This window comes from Colletotrichum abscissum (assembly GCF_030869225.1).
Source record: "Colletotrichum abscissum strain IMI 504890 chromosome Unknown Scaffold_35.1, whole genome shotgun sequence".
Taxonomy (NCBI): domain Eukaryota; kingdom Fungi; phylum Ascomycota; class Sordariomycetes; order Glomerellales; family Glomerellaceae; genus Colletotrichum; species Colletotrichum abscissum.
This window is the reverse complement of record NW_026850265.1, coordinates 39,226-54,633: the sequence shown is the minus strand read 5'-3', so window position 1 is coordinate 54,633 and position 15,408 is coordinate 39,226. Positions and strand designations below refer to the sequence as shown.

The 15,408-nt window shown below is 53.6% G+C and overlaps 6 protein-coding genes across 6 annotated transcripts; 1 reads left to right on the top strand and 5 right to left on the bottom strand.

The window, feature by feature from the left end:
* Positions 1 to 195: 195 nt before the first annotated feature.
* On the bottom strand, positions 196 to 1,353 carry CABS01_11983 (uncharacterized protein; the record flags this gene model as incomplete). Its single annotated transcript, XM_060545337.1, has 2 exons — positions 196 to 1,047; positions 1,120 to 1,353. The coding sequence occupies 2 exons, from the start codon at positions 1,351 to 1,353 to the stop codon at positions 196 to 198; spliced, it is 1,086 nt and encodes a 361-aa protein (XP_060396853.1).
* A 51-nt stretch (positions 1,354 to 1,404) lies between these two features.
* On the bottom strand, positions 1,405 to 1,605 carry CABS01_11982 (uncharacterized protein; the record flags this gene model as incomplete). The annotated part of the gene is made up of 1 exon (XM_060545336.1): positions 1,405 to 1,605. One exon carries the CDS (start codon positions 1,603 to 1,605, stop codon positions 1,405 to 1,407), a length of 201 nt encoding a protein of 66 aa, XP_060396852.1.
* A 1,792-nt stretch (positions 1,606 to 3,397) lies between these two features.
* On the bottom strand, positions 3,398 to 4,918 carry CABS01_11981 (alpha-L-arabinofuranosidase B; the record flags this gene model as incomplete). The annotated part of the gene is made up of 1 exon (XM_060545335.1): positions 3,398 to 4,918. One exon carries the CDS (start codon positions 4,916 to 4,918, stop codon positions 3,398 to 3,400), a length of 1,521 nt encoding a protein of 506 aa, XP_060396851.1.
* Positions 4,919 to 7,071: 2,153 nt separating this feature from the next.
* CABS01_11980 (uncharacterized protein) lies at positions 7,072 to 8,247 on the bottom strand (the record flags this gene model as incomplete). The annotated part of the gene is made up of 1 exon (XM_060545334.1): positions 7,072 to 8,247. The coding sequence occupies one exon, from the start codon at positions 8,245 to 8,247 to the stop codon at positions 7,072 to 7,074; it is 1,176 nt and encodes a 391-aa protein (XP_060396850.1).
* Positions 8,248 to 9,272: 1,025 nt separating this feature from the next.
* On the bottom strand, positions 9,273 to 10,004 carry CABS01_11979 (acetyltransferase; the record flags this gene model as incomplete). Its single annotated transcript, XM_060545333.1, has 1 exon — positions 9,273 to 10,004. One exon carries the CDS (start codon positions 10,002 to 10,004, stop codon positions 9,273 to 9,275), a length of 732 nt encoding a protein of 243 aa, XP_060396849.1.
* Positions 10,005 to 12,933: 2,929 nt separating this feature from the next.
* Positions 12,934 to 14,307, top strand: CABS01_11978 (uncharacterized protein; the record flags this gene model as incomplete). Its single annotated transcript, XM_060545332.1, has 1 exon — positions 12,934 to 14,307. One exon carries the CDS (start codon positions 12,934 to 12,936, stop codon positions 14,305 to 14,307), a length of 1,374 nt encoding a protein of 457 aa, XP_060396848.1.
* Between the last annotated feature and the right edge of the window lie 1,101 nt (positions 14,308 to 15,408).

Sequence of the window (15,408 nt, the reverse complement as noted above, 5' to 3'; positions counted from 1 at the left end):
TTGATGTAGTTGTACGCGCATGCATATCTAGTTCTATCAGCTGATTAGTGGCAATGTAAACCCGAACCCGAAGAAACATTGATATCCCAGATTGAATCATCTACGATTCCGTCTTTGCCCCCGTCTCTATCGTCATCTAATGTCAATACCGTCCAAGTCTATTGGGTATCACGAATCCCACCATCTCCGTTCGTCTTATCCAAGTCCGAATTTGCCCAAGGCACTTCCGTCACCGCCATCCGCACCGTCCAGCCATCCATGCAAGTCATCCATGGCAGCAAACTGCGCAGCATACCTCATCCCCTCGCGCCGCCTCTTCTCAACCATCTTCCAGTCCCACGCGCCGTCGTCCGCGACATCGCTCAGATCAACACTCTCGTCCCCGACACCGTTCTCGCCGCCCTGCCATCCGCCCTCGGTCGGCCTGTGCGGCAGCAGCTCGCTCGCCTCGAGAGCGACGGCCGGGTGCACCGTCAACCGCCCAATCTTGAAGACGTACTTGCTCACGCCCGTGGCGTAAATCTTCTTCTCCCAGTCCGCGCTGTTGCTGCTCGCGTCGCCGCTGGCGTTCCTCCGGACCCGCGCGGTGCCGAATTTCGGATCGAGCCACTCTGTCGGCCGCGCGGTGCCCTTGGGGACAAAGTGCGTGACAATGTACAGCCACTTGCGGTCCCACGAGAGGATGCGGGACCACATCTCGTAGGGGGCGTAGGCCGTGATCTCGCGGCGGAAAGAGCAGTGCACGGCGCCGAGCATGATGCCGAGCGGGCCGCGGGCGGGTTTTGAGGTTTTGGGGTCGAGGACGAGTTTTGTTGTCGCGTTGTGGGTGAGTTGGCGGAAGCCGGGGCGGAGGAGGTAGGTGCAGAGGTGGGTGCGGGAGACGTCGAGGTCGGAGAAGTAGGTTGAGTTGGACTTGTGGATGTTGTAGTCTATCTCGGTGATGGGGGCGTGGGATTGGGAGATCATGGGGCGGAAGAGGGAGCGCGGGCCGAGGCGGGGGGATTTGCGGATGAAGAGGTGGTAGATTATCGCGTGCCATACCCGGTACTGTTTGTGAAGGTGTTAGTCTTTTGGCTGTTCTTGTCTTCTGTCTGTAGACAAGAGAGAGGTTGAACATACGGTCCAGACAAAGGGCATGTTCTTGAGGTTCAGCAGAGCAAAGATGAGCATGAGTATGCGGCTGAATTTGCCCGGGCCGGTGAAGAAGCTGGCGAGGACGATGCGCCAGTGAATCTTGTAGGCGGCGTACGCCAGACCGCTGGCGCCGGCGAGGCGGATGAGGCGGACGACGCGGACGGGGACGCGATCGAAGTCGGCCTCGGTGCGCGAGGCCTTTGCGATTGCGGACGCCATCTTGTGTATCTGGTTTGCTGGTGTTGTCTTCTCCTTGAGTGACTGAGACCTTCAGGAGGCGGACGTCTTCTTATCCGCGACGACCGGTGCTTCCCGTCGCCGTCTGGTCGGAGAAGAAGACGGTGAAGATGGGAATATGCGCTGGCGGAGCGCGCCGAGGAGGAGGACGACGAGGACGAAGGCCCAGAGGGGGAGGGAACGGAGGTGGCACCAGAGGGTGGTTGAGCATTGGGCGAGGAGAGAGGTCGCCATGGGTTGGTGATGGGATTTAAATTTCGAAAGGAAATGTAAAGTACTCCGTACGGATATGGATTGCGCGCTTGTCTACCGGGTCCACGGAGCTCGTTTTGCGGGCCTCGCACCCACCCCCCGGTCGCTTTGGTTGGGATCGTTTGTTGGTGTTGTTGGGGTCGGAGCGCGAGCGCAAATTATCGTCGATTGGCAGCGATAAGTGACGGAGGACCCCCACTCCCCAAACGGGGTTCGGTGTTTTTTTCTTAGTGCCAGCGTGCCTGTTTGCCCTGGCGTCACAGCGTGGGATGCGTGCTGCACTGTCATGGAAAGTCTGGGCGAAGCTGCTGGACCTCGGCTCAGCCTTTTAGGTTGTTTGTCACCCCCCCTGAAAAGTTCGATTTCGTGAAATTTCTTCTAGAGCCAAGAGAGAAGCCTGACTGTAGTCGGCCTCGGTCGAATCAACAAGGTTTGTGCCATCGGAGAGTCGGGCTGAATTGGCATTTGATTGCTGACTCGGATCCCTCGGTATTGAAGCTTCTTCATGCCCATCATCTACAGTACACTTTCTGAAATTTTGGAGTTCGTCCACTACGGCAGAGGTGCAGAGCCATACTATCATTGTCTAACTCGAAAGCGCACATATGCTCATTTATCCAGGCAAAGGGCTCGCCGGCGCAGTTCCTACTGGAACATCCCGTTGACTGTCTACCTACCCACGCATGCGCTACCTTAAGGTGAGGATTTGTCGGCTCCGAGATTGCAAGATCCGGCCGGGATACGTGGACCAGTAGTCGGCTCGGGTTGTGAATGGCTGGCGATGACCCATTCGCGGCCTTGCGATCCTATGTCATCGCGCCATCCTACTCACATATGCTAAGCTCCTTTACATGACCATATGACATCGTGTAGCACTATTGAACTTCCCATTCGGATACTCAATTCCATGTTTCCATAGTCTTTCTTGCGAAAGAATTAGGGCTACGAATAGGATCATAGGATGCGCTTGAGGTATGTAAGACATTGGTTCAAGTTGGGAGACTACGGAGTGCACTCACTGCGTAACTACACCACTCCCAATGTGCCAGGGATGATTGAATGATCCTTGCCATGTTTCATCACTAATGCAGTCATGTCCAGATTCGCCGAACTCGAAAACCTTTGCGAGTTCGACTAAATAGGAAATTCACTGCATTTTTAACCCATCTGAGGGATGCGAGACAGAAACAGAGGCCCAATCCCCAGGCTACATGATCTTGTGGAAGACATGACTACCATTCCATCAACATGAATGACAGCGTATGTGGCTTTCTTTTCGATCATGACTGCTCTTGTTGATGATGGAACTTACTGACACGTAGCACCGTCATGTCAGGTTCTCTCAAGCGCCATTATGAACGGCTCCAGAGGCATGGAAGTGCATCAATAAGTGAATATCGCCAAGTTCATAACTTAGGCTAGTTGTGAACCCGCAACCTTTATCTAGAACGAATCTTACATGTACGACCAGCACCACCCCTAAGGGAGTTTAGAGGCAAGTAATGTGAACATGAAGTCTGCCTAGGAGGCCAGAATCCAATTTGACCTCAGCTCTCAAGTCAGATCGCATAGTGACTGGCCGCTGCAACATCAATCTTGATAAGTGGACGATACCAATGAGGCCCAAGGGTCGATTTCAATGCATTAAAGACTAGCAGGAACTATTCCCAAGACATCTCACAGGCTCGTCTCAACAAGTTGTATGCCCAACTGACCGCTTGCCCGCCTGTCAGAACAATCCCATCCTCTCCCTCGCCCCGTCGTCATCCTCAACTTAAGCAAAGCCAGTAGCGATAACCCAGCTCACGTCCGCATTGAAAGAAGTAGCAGAGTCAAAAGTGTGAACACCGCCGTTCCTCGCAGCGTATCCCAGGTTGTTGTAGTGACGGAAGTAGGTGGTAGGGTAGCTCCACGCACGGAACGAGCTGCCGGTGCCGCTGATTCCAGACTGCGTGCAGAAGGTAGCATCCTCCTTGAACTGCTTGGTGCCATCGTTGGCGTTGACGGCCAGCTCAAAGTTGTAGTGGCGGATGAAGCTGCCCGGCGTGTCCTTGGACTCGAATGAGTAGCACCCGCTGTTGCCGAGGCCGGTGCGGACGGTCCAGCTGGCCTGCTGCTTCAGGGCCGTGGTGCTGGACGAGGTGACGACCTGGGTATTGACGGTCGAGCCGGTGTGCGCGAGGTAGCGGTCGGTGTAGCCGGAGGTCGTGGCGCGCAGGGAGATGGAGTTGCCGACGGTGAGGGCGGTACCGCTGTTCAGGGAAGTGGTGGCGTACTTTGCCGCGACAATGTTGGCCTGGACAGAGTTCTCCGTCGCGTCGGAGGGGTAGCCCGAGGTCATGACGCCCTCGTAAAAGGTGCCCTGGGCGCTGACGCTGTTGTCGCCGCCGATGCCGAGGATGATGGCGCCCTCCTTGCTCATGGGGTTGTAGCCCGACGCGTTAGGCCGCACGCCGCTGTAGTACGTGGTCAAGCCTCCCGAGGCGGCGTTGGCGCCGCGGAGGGCCCAGAGGTTGGGACCGCCCTTGACGACGGCGGTGAAGAAGCGGTCCGTGATGGACGGGTCGCCCGCGTTGTTCTTGGGGTTGACGCCGGAGAAGAGGCCGTTCTCGAGATCCGCCATCAACCAGGGTCCGCTGCCGGCACCAGTGCCCCAGCCGGTGCTGTCGCCAAAGTAGATGGCCTCCATGTGGCCGTTGCCCGTGTCGGTGCTGCTGGTCTCGGCGTTGCCGTAGTCGAAGCAGCAGCCGCCGTTGTAGTGAGTTCCGTCGAGGACGGCGTACATGCCCTCGGACACGTCGCCGATGGCGGTGCCGACGGCGGCGTTGTTGCGGTAGCCGGTGCCGGGGGAGATGAAGACGCCGTAGGCCTTTTGGCCGTTGAGAGTGACGGGGGCGCCGATGGCACTGGCGAGGTTGTCGTTCCCGTTGACGTCGGGGCCGCTGAAGGCGCCGCCGGGGGCTTGGGTCAGGTGGTTGCCCTTGCCGGACTGGTCGTAGATGACCGAGATGAGGCAGGTCGTTCCGGAGCAGAAGGTGTCCTGAGCGGCCGCGTTGGCGACGCCGCCGGCGGAGAGGGGCGCAATGTTGGTCGTGGCACCGTCGGAGCCGCGCTTCACCTGATAGAGGGAGCCGGTGTAGGCGCTGTAGAGGGCGCGGGTGGTGCTGTGGGCGGCGATGCAGGGGTTGCCGCCGGAGGCGTAGATGTCACAGGGACCGGCGGAGACGAGGGAGCCTGTGGCCACGAGGGCGAGGCCGAGGGCGTAGCCGCGCTCGCGGATTGGCTTGGACAACATGGCGAAGAAGGAGGGACGACCTTGGATTTGCTGACGGAGAACGGGAGGGGAGTTGTCACTGACGAGGGGAATGCCTGTGAGATCCTGGGGAGACAACTCTCATGATCCGACGACTCGGGGTCATCGTGTGTCTTTTAAACACCGTGAGGTGCTTCACGATGGCACGTTCCTTGTGATCCATCTTCATCTCATTTCGTTGACAATGTCTGTGATATTGGATGAAGGGTCGCACGAGAACCCCAAGCGTCAAGAATTCCCTCCAATGAGCAGAGAGCGCATGTCAAATGCCGCGCTATTACGACCTTCCGAACTGGTGTTATACGTGCGCTTCGAGTCGTAGTGGGATTCGATGGCATGCGTTTGGGTCGTTTCTCCGATGAAGACTCTGGTGCTGGCGGGCAGCGGGGAGGGTGGCCAGATTGGTTCTAGAGTGCGGGGGAATAGTGCGGATGGCCGGCACTGGAGAGTGGTAAGTCTAGAAATGAAGCGATGGACCGATGGAGAGGCATATGGTGCGGCTGTCCGGTAAAGGTCAGAGCGACATCTCTTCTCCCACGTCCTGCGCGGTATACGTCAGGGGAGGGGGCTTGATGGAATCGTGGTATAATCGGAGCTAGTAAAGGTAAGCATTTGCCCAGTCACCTTAGTTGCGGGACATCAACAACCTCCCCGGAACGTTCGACCTGCTTTAGTCTCTGATCTTGGCTTTTGCTTGGCTGTTGCGTCCCGCTCCGCGTCCTCCACACGCGCCTCGGCATCAGGTACCAAGCCCTCAACTGCCATTCATCTTCGCGGTAGTCGTTTTGAAGGTCCAGATGTCATCCATGGCCCTGGTCTCCCCATCATGTTGCCAAGTTCATGCCAAGTTGTTGCCAAGTGAGTAGGCCAATGTGCCCCAGAAACTCGTCAAGTCTTGGCTTTGGGGAAAGAAGAAAGGCCGCGCGGACAAACCCCAGAACCCCAGATGCGACCCCAGACTCGGAGACAGGGGTGGAAAAAGACAAGACGAACCATTTTACCCCGCCGTCGGCCCGTATTCTGGGCAGGGGTTAGGTTCACGTGAGCTCCCTCCCTTGTATGTTTAGCTCACGCTACCTGACGTGTCTAACCTGGAAGCATCTGAAAGTTGGAGCGTTTATTTCACGAACCAAGGAACCCCTCGGTGTTTCCAGCGTGTCCTTGACGCACGAAAGAGGCTTGTTAATAAGCGCTTCCTGGAGAAGCGTAACGGTTCCAAGCGAGCCAACGAACGATCAGTTTTTTGCGACTTGGAGTGACAGATCATGAAGCTATTGACCTTCCTTGCGTCAACGGCTTTCTCAGTAGGATTGATGGATGGTTTCTAGTAGTGGAGAAGGATCACTTAGACTGATCCCCATGCCCACGTCCCGGCGCCATGGGGCGAATGCCGAGGGGCTCTTTACCCCGCGTCCGTTAAGCTATCCAATAACCTCACATCGCAACTTTGATCACTAGACTACTTAGCCGCTACTGTTCCCATGTCTCACCATTGAGCAGCATCATTAAGAATTCTTGCTGCCTAGTGACAAATTGGCAATCGCAGAGAGCAATGCAAACGTTTAGATTCAAGCGTGAGATCGGCAAGAGAAGCACGCCGGAATATGATGGGACGAGGCCAGTGATGCCATGCGCTGAGCTATGCCTGCGCTGATCTCCCGTCTGAATGTTCTTGGCAGGAGCCGAGCCAATCATAGATGCATTGAGAAGACTTCGACAGCTGAAATCCAGCAAAGCGTTGGCGAGACCACCCTTTCGACAAGTTTACTGAACTAGGGACCCGGGAAGGATCGAAAAGATCCGTTTGAATATGCGCTCCATCCCAAGTCTGTAGCATTGACATCCGCAGTGGGTAAAGGATGCAGGTTGAATCAGAGTATCATTGAACAACCAGTTACCAGGAACACGTACCGCCCCGAGGACAGGTTCTAGTGTCGCTTAGCAGACATTGAAGTCACAGAAGATTTCCTTTAATGATCTAGGTTCTATCATATTCTTCGGGCCAGACCTCTCGATGCCTTGGGGTAAAGCTGCTGAAACATGACGCTCTTGACAACAGTTCATGCCCTTACCCGCCTCTACGGATGCTCTCTATTGGTTTATCGCCCCTGACCCTTGACCCTTGACCCCATATCTCAGAACGTAGTCCAGCCCTGAGGTCTCTTCGCCCGTGCCTCTCCGTACCTCAACCAAAACGCCGCCGACTCCACTGAAGCCATCCAACACAGGGCCGTCAACATCTGTCTCCTCCGTCCTGTCCTCCAGCTCTCATTCTGGAGAAGCCAGCGCTCGATCAGGCAACCAACGCCTTGCACCATGAACACAGTCCACAGGCCCACAGCCTGTACCCACGCATACTCGTCCAGCGTCAAGACGACCCCGCACCAGGCATGCCAAACTCCGCTGAGACCAAAAGCCGCGAGGACACCGGCAGCCTTGCCGGCATCTTTCCCAAACAGACGTGTGAAGAGGGCTCTGGCGGGAACGTACCCTAGGTGTTGAAGGAATGGCTGTGCCCCATGGTGCCAATGAATGGCCCAGAAGCTAGAGAAGCTATCTGCTGCCCACGGCTGGAAGAAGAGCTTGTTGGGGCAGTGGGGATGGAAGATGAAGTGAATGCCCTCTAGTCCATACTGAATAGCAAGCAGGCCACACATGACCTTTAGTTCCGTAACGGGGAATAGATATGTCAGAGGGACCACGAGCAGCGGACCGTAGGTCCAGGCCGCGCTTTTTGGGATGCTCTTTCGCTTCGATTCATCCACGGCGATATTGAAAGACGCATACCTAGTCTCCGACCCAAGCCGCCAGACATACGAAGCAACAGGCCTCCAGCTCGTCAGCCCGTAGACCACTTCCTCTTTCCCATCCCGTGGGACAGGCGGCTTCCTCGCTCGCGCGATTGTCAAGTCCCAGCACTTGCACGCGTAGAAAAACGTCGGTATGCGCAGGCAGACCTGGGCAATCACGTCGTCAGTCGGCATGAGCAGCGGGAGCGCCATGACGTAGGCGCCCGCTGCCAGGCCCGTCGCCCGCGTCACGAAGACTGCATGCTCTTTGGGGAAGAATCGAAAGGGCTCGAGGCCACGTCCCTTCTTCCGTGCGAGGCGCGCTTGGAGTCTCCAGTCTTCGATGGCGGTGAGAGCAAGGCCGATGAGGGAGGTGAAGTAGAGGACGATGCTCGTGGTGAGGTGAACGAGGAACGATGTGCTCGGGTTGGTGATGAATTCGGAGTTGTATAAGGAGCCAGTTGTCAGAATAGCCGATCCTAGGAAAATGACAATGTACCAAGCCAGCATGTCCCCCATCATGAAATTCCGGAGAAAAGAAATGAGCGAAAGTGCATGAAGTTGAAGATCCCGTTCTGGTCACATCAATGACGCGGGTCTCGTCAAGTAAATAACAGGTGGCTAAGTGCGTTACTTTAGGCGGCCAAGTGTAAGCGCTAGTGACTATTATGATAGTAGTACACGCGTTAGAAGGGTATACTCTCTACTACGATATCTGACAAGGATGAAGGCGGTAATTTGAACAGGCCAGAGGTTCCACAACATTGTACCTGACGGAGAATTGGATGTTAGGATGAGGAGGTAGCGAGGAAGTTAAATATCTACATGGGTGTAGCCAAGTTCTGGTATTACTTAGTACAAGCATTTTGGTGTCTATCGAACATTCTGGCATGAACTTTTCTGACGAGCTATTCAAGTTCCAATGTACTTACTCAACGTTAAGTTCAGTTTCAACTTTCATCGGAACCAAGCTCCCGAGGATTTCAACTTTACAAAACATTCGTCATGGTAGTTTTCACATGGTAGATCAGTGGGTTCAAGATTGATAAGGGGCGGGCAGTTTTACACGTCTCAACGGCTGAGCCCTATCTCATCAACTACAGAATATCGTCAGTAAAATGATTTGTATAAATTTAGAGTACGGAAGAATAAAACGTTGCTTCGAGCCTGTTCCTGCTATACTGTTATATTAAGTTCCGTAATGGAAGGAATTTGAAGAAAATTTGGTTGGAAGTTATTGTGCACACGCCATTCGCAATTGATAGGATAATTAGCATTTTGGGTAGAATTGATAGCACGCACTGAGGTAGCTGAATGGCTTTATGCAGTATAACTGAGTTGTCTGCGTCCTTCAGACTTGACTATCAACAATAGCAGAGGACTACTTGAGCTCATCCTCGCGTCTTTGGAGCAACAGCACCAGAGTTGAGGTGTTTGTTTGTTTTGCCGCAGCTGGTGTGTCATTTTCAGGTCCAATATCACACACAACATGATACATTCAGCTTACGAACATGCTTCCATTGTCATGGAAATACGTTCGGCAGAAATTATATTCTTACAGAGCGAAGCATATAACGAAACGTATATGTCCCCCAGCCAAGTTCGCCGCCTGTCCCTACTGGTGCCCACTGAGCAAGATCATAGTCACTCTTCTCAACCTCTTGGAATCCAGCCTTTTCGTAAAGTTTGTAACTTGAGGGCGAGGCATGAATCCAGCATGCAAGATTCTGTGAGTCGACTTCCTCAAGTCCATGCTGGACCAGCCTGGTCCCGATGCCCCGACCTTGGAACTCGGGATGCGTCGCCAAGGCTTGCAGAACCATGTACTTGCTCCCTCCCATGTGTTGAGATTCCCATGAAGTCATCTCTTTGTGCATGATTCCACCCAACACTCGCGCAGGGTCTCGAGGAGCATCATCGGCAGGGCGTGCTTTCTCCTTGCGATGGTTTGGATCAGAGGGTGCCTCAGAGGACTTGTTCTCCTCCAGGTTCTTCCGTTCTAGTTCCTTCGCAACCCAACACGACCAGCCGAGGATGTTTCCATTCCCCTCGACTGCTTTGAAGATCTTGGTAGTAGAGGGGTTCGATAGCCAGTGAAGGATCGACTTGCGCATAAGGTTTTGGTGGGCGCCTTCTTCACGACCCACAAGCATTAAGTTCGAAAACGGGTCGGATGTGAACGCGGCAGTATGGATCGTGACGAGGTCATCGATGTCACTGGGTTCCACCGCACATATTGATACGTTGTATTGGGGTTCTTTAGAATCTTGATCGCTCATGGTGGTAAAAGCTCCGTGCTCCAGTGGTATGAGAAACTCAGCGAGGGTAGTATCCAGTGTGTACATCCAACAGTCGAATTCAAAAGCGTGCAGTTGGGAAAAAAGAAGGTCAAGATGCGGGGTAGCTGTGCAGTAGGCAGCAGGCTCAACGCAAAGAACCCCGGTCACATAAGCCCTGAGGTAGAATTATGCCATTCAAGATTAGAACCAATGTACCTATTACCTATCTGTTGATAAATGCAAGATTCAAGTCGCCTCACTCGCATAACATTCAGCACAGTCTGAAATCTGAGGATCATCAACAATGCGTTCATTGTAGCCCTTGAACTCCTGATCCTTTTTCAAGCAATCATTTCGTGGAACTTATGACAGCTTTACAGGACCTTCGGAGTTGACGCAGACCTAATCGGATAAGCTCGCTGGGTCGCTCAGGTATATTCTGATATGCCAACGTACTCTGCACTCGACTTCTTCCACACTCGAGCTGGTGATAGCAGCAAATGCCACTGAAAATTTAGCTTGATCGCAGAGAGATGCTTCAGGGCATAAAAGGGGGTTTCCCGTAGTACTGAAATATTCATCTCTTGGTGGGTTGAGGGGAAGAGTGATCGCAGCAAGCGATTTGTAACGAGAGGAGACATGAGCCTTTCTGCATGTGTTCACTGGAAATATGACAACTCCATATGATTTCATAATCGGGCCTGGCTTCTCTTTGAACCACTGCCATTGGTTTCCTGTCTTCAGTTTGCAACTTTACACAAGGTTTGGTGCTAGGTTATCGGGCCGACGTGACTATCAATAACTAAAGTGAGTACGCTTGGCAAAATTTGTCACTGCCAAAACCAACCCACCGGGAGTGTCGTGCAGTCGCGACAGTTGTGGTAAGTTCCGCGAAATGTTCAAGCCTACCAGGGTCTGCAAGTCGAATCAACTTGACAACTAGAATAGCCTGACAATGGCACATGCTGCGAAGTCCTAGCCTCGCGCGATGTAATGACAGAAGCCCATCGTGATGTTCCCGAGGCTAAGAAGAACCATCAATCGTCAACCCCGACCTACCTAGAGAGGAGGCATCGAGAGAAGTCATCCGTCCACAACATCAGACTTGCTCAGATGATTAGTGAGCCGATAGGTCAAGTATATCATCATTGCTGCCACCAAAAAACATAATTGAGGTTTGGCGTTACCTAATAGAGGGACTTGGTCTGCGAAAACAAAGGGGCTTGTGGGGTCATCGAGCACGAATGATGCAGAAGACCGAACCTTGAACTTGTTAATGTGCATTTGCCTCTGGACTACTGCAGGAACCGGTAGCGTAGATTGATTCTCAAAAGATCTGGTGAAGCCTGGTCGGACCATACGTTCATTGTTACACTGCACCGAAAGAAAAAGGAGAAAAACTAGCAATGGTACCTGACCAGAATTGCCAAAAATATAGATAGCGTGGTGGCTTGCCATGCAACTACGATGAATCTGGTCTAGCTTCGGTCAACATCAACACAGCTGGACAAGCTACCTTACTCGATGAAAGCAACCAGCTGCTATTGTGGCAGCTTCCACAGACCATTGAATCCGAGTCGTCATCCCGATTTCCGAGGGCTTCTGTTGCACGGTCGCTGACGCGTGTTCATCACTGGGACGACGACGGCCCGTCGAGCATCAAAGCCACAAGAAGACCCCGACTCTTGGCTTCGCTGGGCGCCATCGGCAGCCAGCTCGCCGTGCACGCTGACATGCTTGGCACGGATGCCAATACCTCGGATTCTGCACAAACAATGTTTACTTGCTGTCACTCAACGCGGGCAAACAACGAATATGGGCCTTCACGTTGCGGCCGCAAGCCCAACATATGACCCTAAAGCTTAGTAACGCGCATAGATAGGCGGCTGCGAAAAGCCGTTTTAGGATTTTGAGGGTAGTTTCTCGCCTTGACCGGTCAGAGTTACACGGAGTCTCATCGTCGAGAAGTGGATGTGTGCATAATCGTATCTGCACCGTTTAGGTAGAGCAGGCGAGACTCACAAGTGACTCCACCCTCTCTCGCGGTTGATCTGATGATTCCCACCTTTGCCCTCAGTCGGCCATTCTCCTCATAGAACCTCAGCTCACCTGAAAGATGCTAATTGATGCAGCGTCTGTCTAACGGCTAGCTAATGGGGTCATATCATGCTCGGTCAACCTAGACTAAGTCTAGCTTACAGGAACAAGGATCAAAGCGCTACAGGAGATCCCGAGTTACCCGCTCTGGCGTTTTCGGGACGAATTGGGACAAAGCCATCCATTTAGAGCCGCTTCACAGTTGGTTCGATCAATGAATCAGGGATAGGGCAACAAAGGAAAAGTTTCCAGATCCCAATAGAGCAACTCTTGAAACATTCCACTTTCTTTGTGGGATCGACATACCCGCTGCCCCAGACTGCCGTTACTCGCGAATCGCGAACGCAGTAAGCGGGACGGTGCTTCAGGAGAGTGACGATGTGGACCTCACTTACACTGGCCTTTCTCGACTCCGGTCAGGTTGCCGACACTATGGATTGGACTGCACGGAGATCGGTCTCACCGTTCACTAAGAGCTCTGACCTCTGGTAACCTGAACTACGGATACGATGGACCACACTTCTGGGAGGTGCTCAGAGCTTGTACGAGGCGCCAGTCGGCCAACGGGTGCCGCAATACGCTCCAAAGAAGAAATGTCAGCTCAATGTGGTCTAAACCCGCGATGTCAAAATACGCCGCCACATATGGCCGCAACAACGGTATATAACCAGCACTCTTCTCTAGGTTCATGTTGTTATTCTCTCTTCATCCCAGCAGCTTCGATCACTTCTCACCTTGAGCATCACATTCTCTTCTGAGCCAGAGTATCTCCTTCAACAACATTCATTCAAAGTTTCTGCTTCCAGCTCAACGCGAGCCTCGTATCATCAACATGCGTTACTCCTTGAACATCATCGCCCTCGCGGCTCTCGCGTCGGCCGCGCCCACCACCACCGCGCCCATGGACTTCGATGCCATCATCGGTGCCGCTGCACCCACCCTGACTGGACCTCCTGCCCTGGCCACTGGCCAGACTGGCGTCTACGACGCGGCTGCTGCATCTTCATCCGCCGCCGCCGCTGTCACCGGTGTCGCTTCTGCCAGTGCCACTCAGTCCGTCGCGGCTCGTGGCCTTGACAAGCGCACTTTCTGCTTCTTTGGCTTCTGCTGGGGATCTCCCTCCACCACTTCGTCCGCCAAGACTACTTCGATCTGCACTACTTCCACCACTCCCGCTGCCGTGACCACTCCCAAGACTACCGCTCCTGTCACAACTTCGGCCGTGACCACTGCCACTGCCGCCACCATCACCACTGCTCCTACCGCGCCTTCGACCTGCACCCCGGTCAGCTGGACCAACACCTTCGCGTTCACCACTGCTTCTGGTTGCGCCGAGCCTTTCGAGGTCGGCACTTACTGCGGTTTCATTAACCCTGAGGACCCTTGCGCTGTCCAGCCCGATGGATACGGTACTAAGGTCCAGCCCGACACTGTCGAGGCTTTCCAGTCTTTCGCTCAGTTCCACAAGGAGGCTCAGTCGGCCGCCAACCCTTCCGGATACGCCAACACCTTCAAGGACCTGAGCGCTGCTGTAAACGCCAACAGCTACCTCGGCCTCTACACCCTCAAGAGCTACGACGTCGCCGCCTGCGCTGCCAAGTGTGACGCCACCAACCTGTGCACCGGTATCAACATCTACGTCGAGCGTGACCCCTCCATCAACCCCTCCGGCTGCTCTTGCACCAACCCTGCCTCCATCTCCAACTACAAGTGCACTCTCTGGGGCTCCGGCGTCGACAAGGCTGCTGCTGTCAACACTGGCCAGACTCGTGATGGCTTCCAGGTCGTGATCACCGGCTCCAACGGCTACGAGAAGACCAACACCACCACTCCCACCACTCCCTCTGGCTGGACCAACCCCCAGGGCTGCGGCGGTGTCGTCCACTCTCACCCCAGCACCTGCATGGGACAGAAGTTCTTCCCCGGTCCCTTTGATGCCAGCCTCTGCGCTACCTACGCCGCTGCCCAGAACGTCCAGAACTCCAAGTCTGTCGGCCTCGGCTCCTGGGCCAGCTTCCTCGGCTACAGCCCTCTGAAGTGCAACTTCTTCAACGCCTTCATGGTCAAGCAAAACGGTATCGCTAAGGGTACCTACTGCAGTCTCTTCACTCAGCAGTACAATCCTTCTGCTGCTTCTTACACTCCTTCTTTCTCCGCTGGCTTCTCCTGGAGCATTGAGAGCTCCTGGTCCTTCTGCTCCAAATAAGCGGGGTTTCCGACAGATTCGCCTGTTATTCACTCATTGATCTAGAACATGGTGTCGGTTGTAGACTTTGCATAGTCCGGATTGTTAGTCACTACGTTCGTTGATACTGTACATTTAAAGATCATGGCAACTAGAGTGGGGGATTTCTATCACATATTTAATTTAATTAACCTTCGTTCTGCAAATCTGTCTCACTCTTGCTCCGCAATGTGCCATTAGCTTTGGGGACAAGCCAGACTCACTAGCAAAAGCCTGTTCGATCTCTCACATCAGAGTGAACTAATTGTAGGCACCAAACTCAAAGCAGTATGTGTACGAGTCTCTTAGCACGACACTTAAATACGTAGATAAAGGCACATCACGCTCTGGTGATATAAAAGGGAGAGTAGAGCCCCCTACCTTCAACAAAAAGTGTCTCGAGTGTCACACGATGCGGGGTTCATTGAAGCGGATCGACATGCAAGTTTCTTAACAACCAGTTTTATATACACCCTATCTAGTGTAGCCGGCAAACCGACTGCAATCAACACTTCAATGTTCTCTTACCACGTAATACAGAATCCGTCGCGTAACGAAAGATCGTATCATAGGATCCGCAATGATACGTAACTCTCTTTGACGTAAATTGGAAGACTTTCCATTGAGCATGAGCAATCCTCGTATACTTCCAGGTCTCATCGACCAGATTAATACTCGATGAGTATGTCCAAGACGAACACTTACTGCAAAACTGCGAGTATTAAACCTTTAATCTTCTTCTATAGCATTTTGGCTCATTGCAGTCAATAAATCTGAGCTCTTGGTACGACTCAATACCAACCTGCCAATTCTGCAAACTTGGCCCCTGGGCCTGCCATGCCACTGCTGACGACATGGGTGAACACCCACCTTGGATTCACACTCAATAATATCGAAGCCTTTATGCCCGTAGCCTTTATCATCAAAGAAGCCATTCCCGAGAAACCCATCGCGGAAACTTGGGTGACCGTGGTGACGGGAGCAGGAGGCGATCTCAAGGATGCTGGCGGCGTCTTTCCTGATGTTGCCATTTGAGACGACAATGGCAACAGAATAGGACGATACCGCACCAAGCTAGGCGAC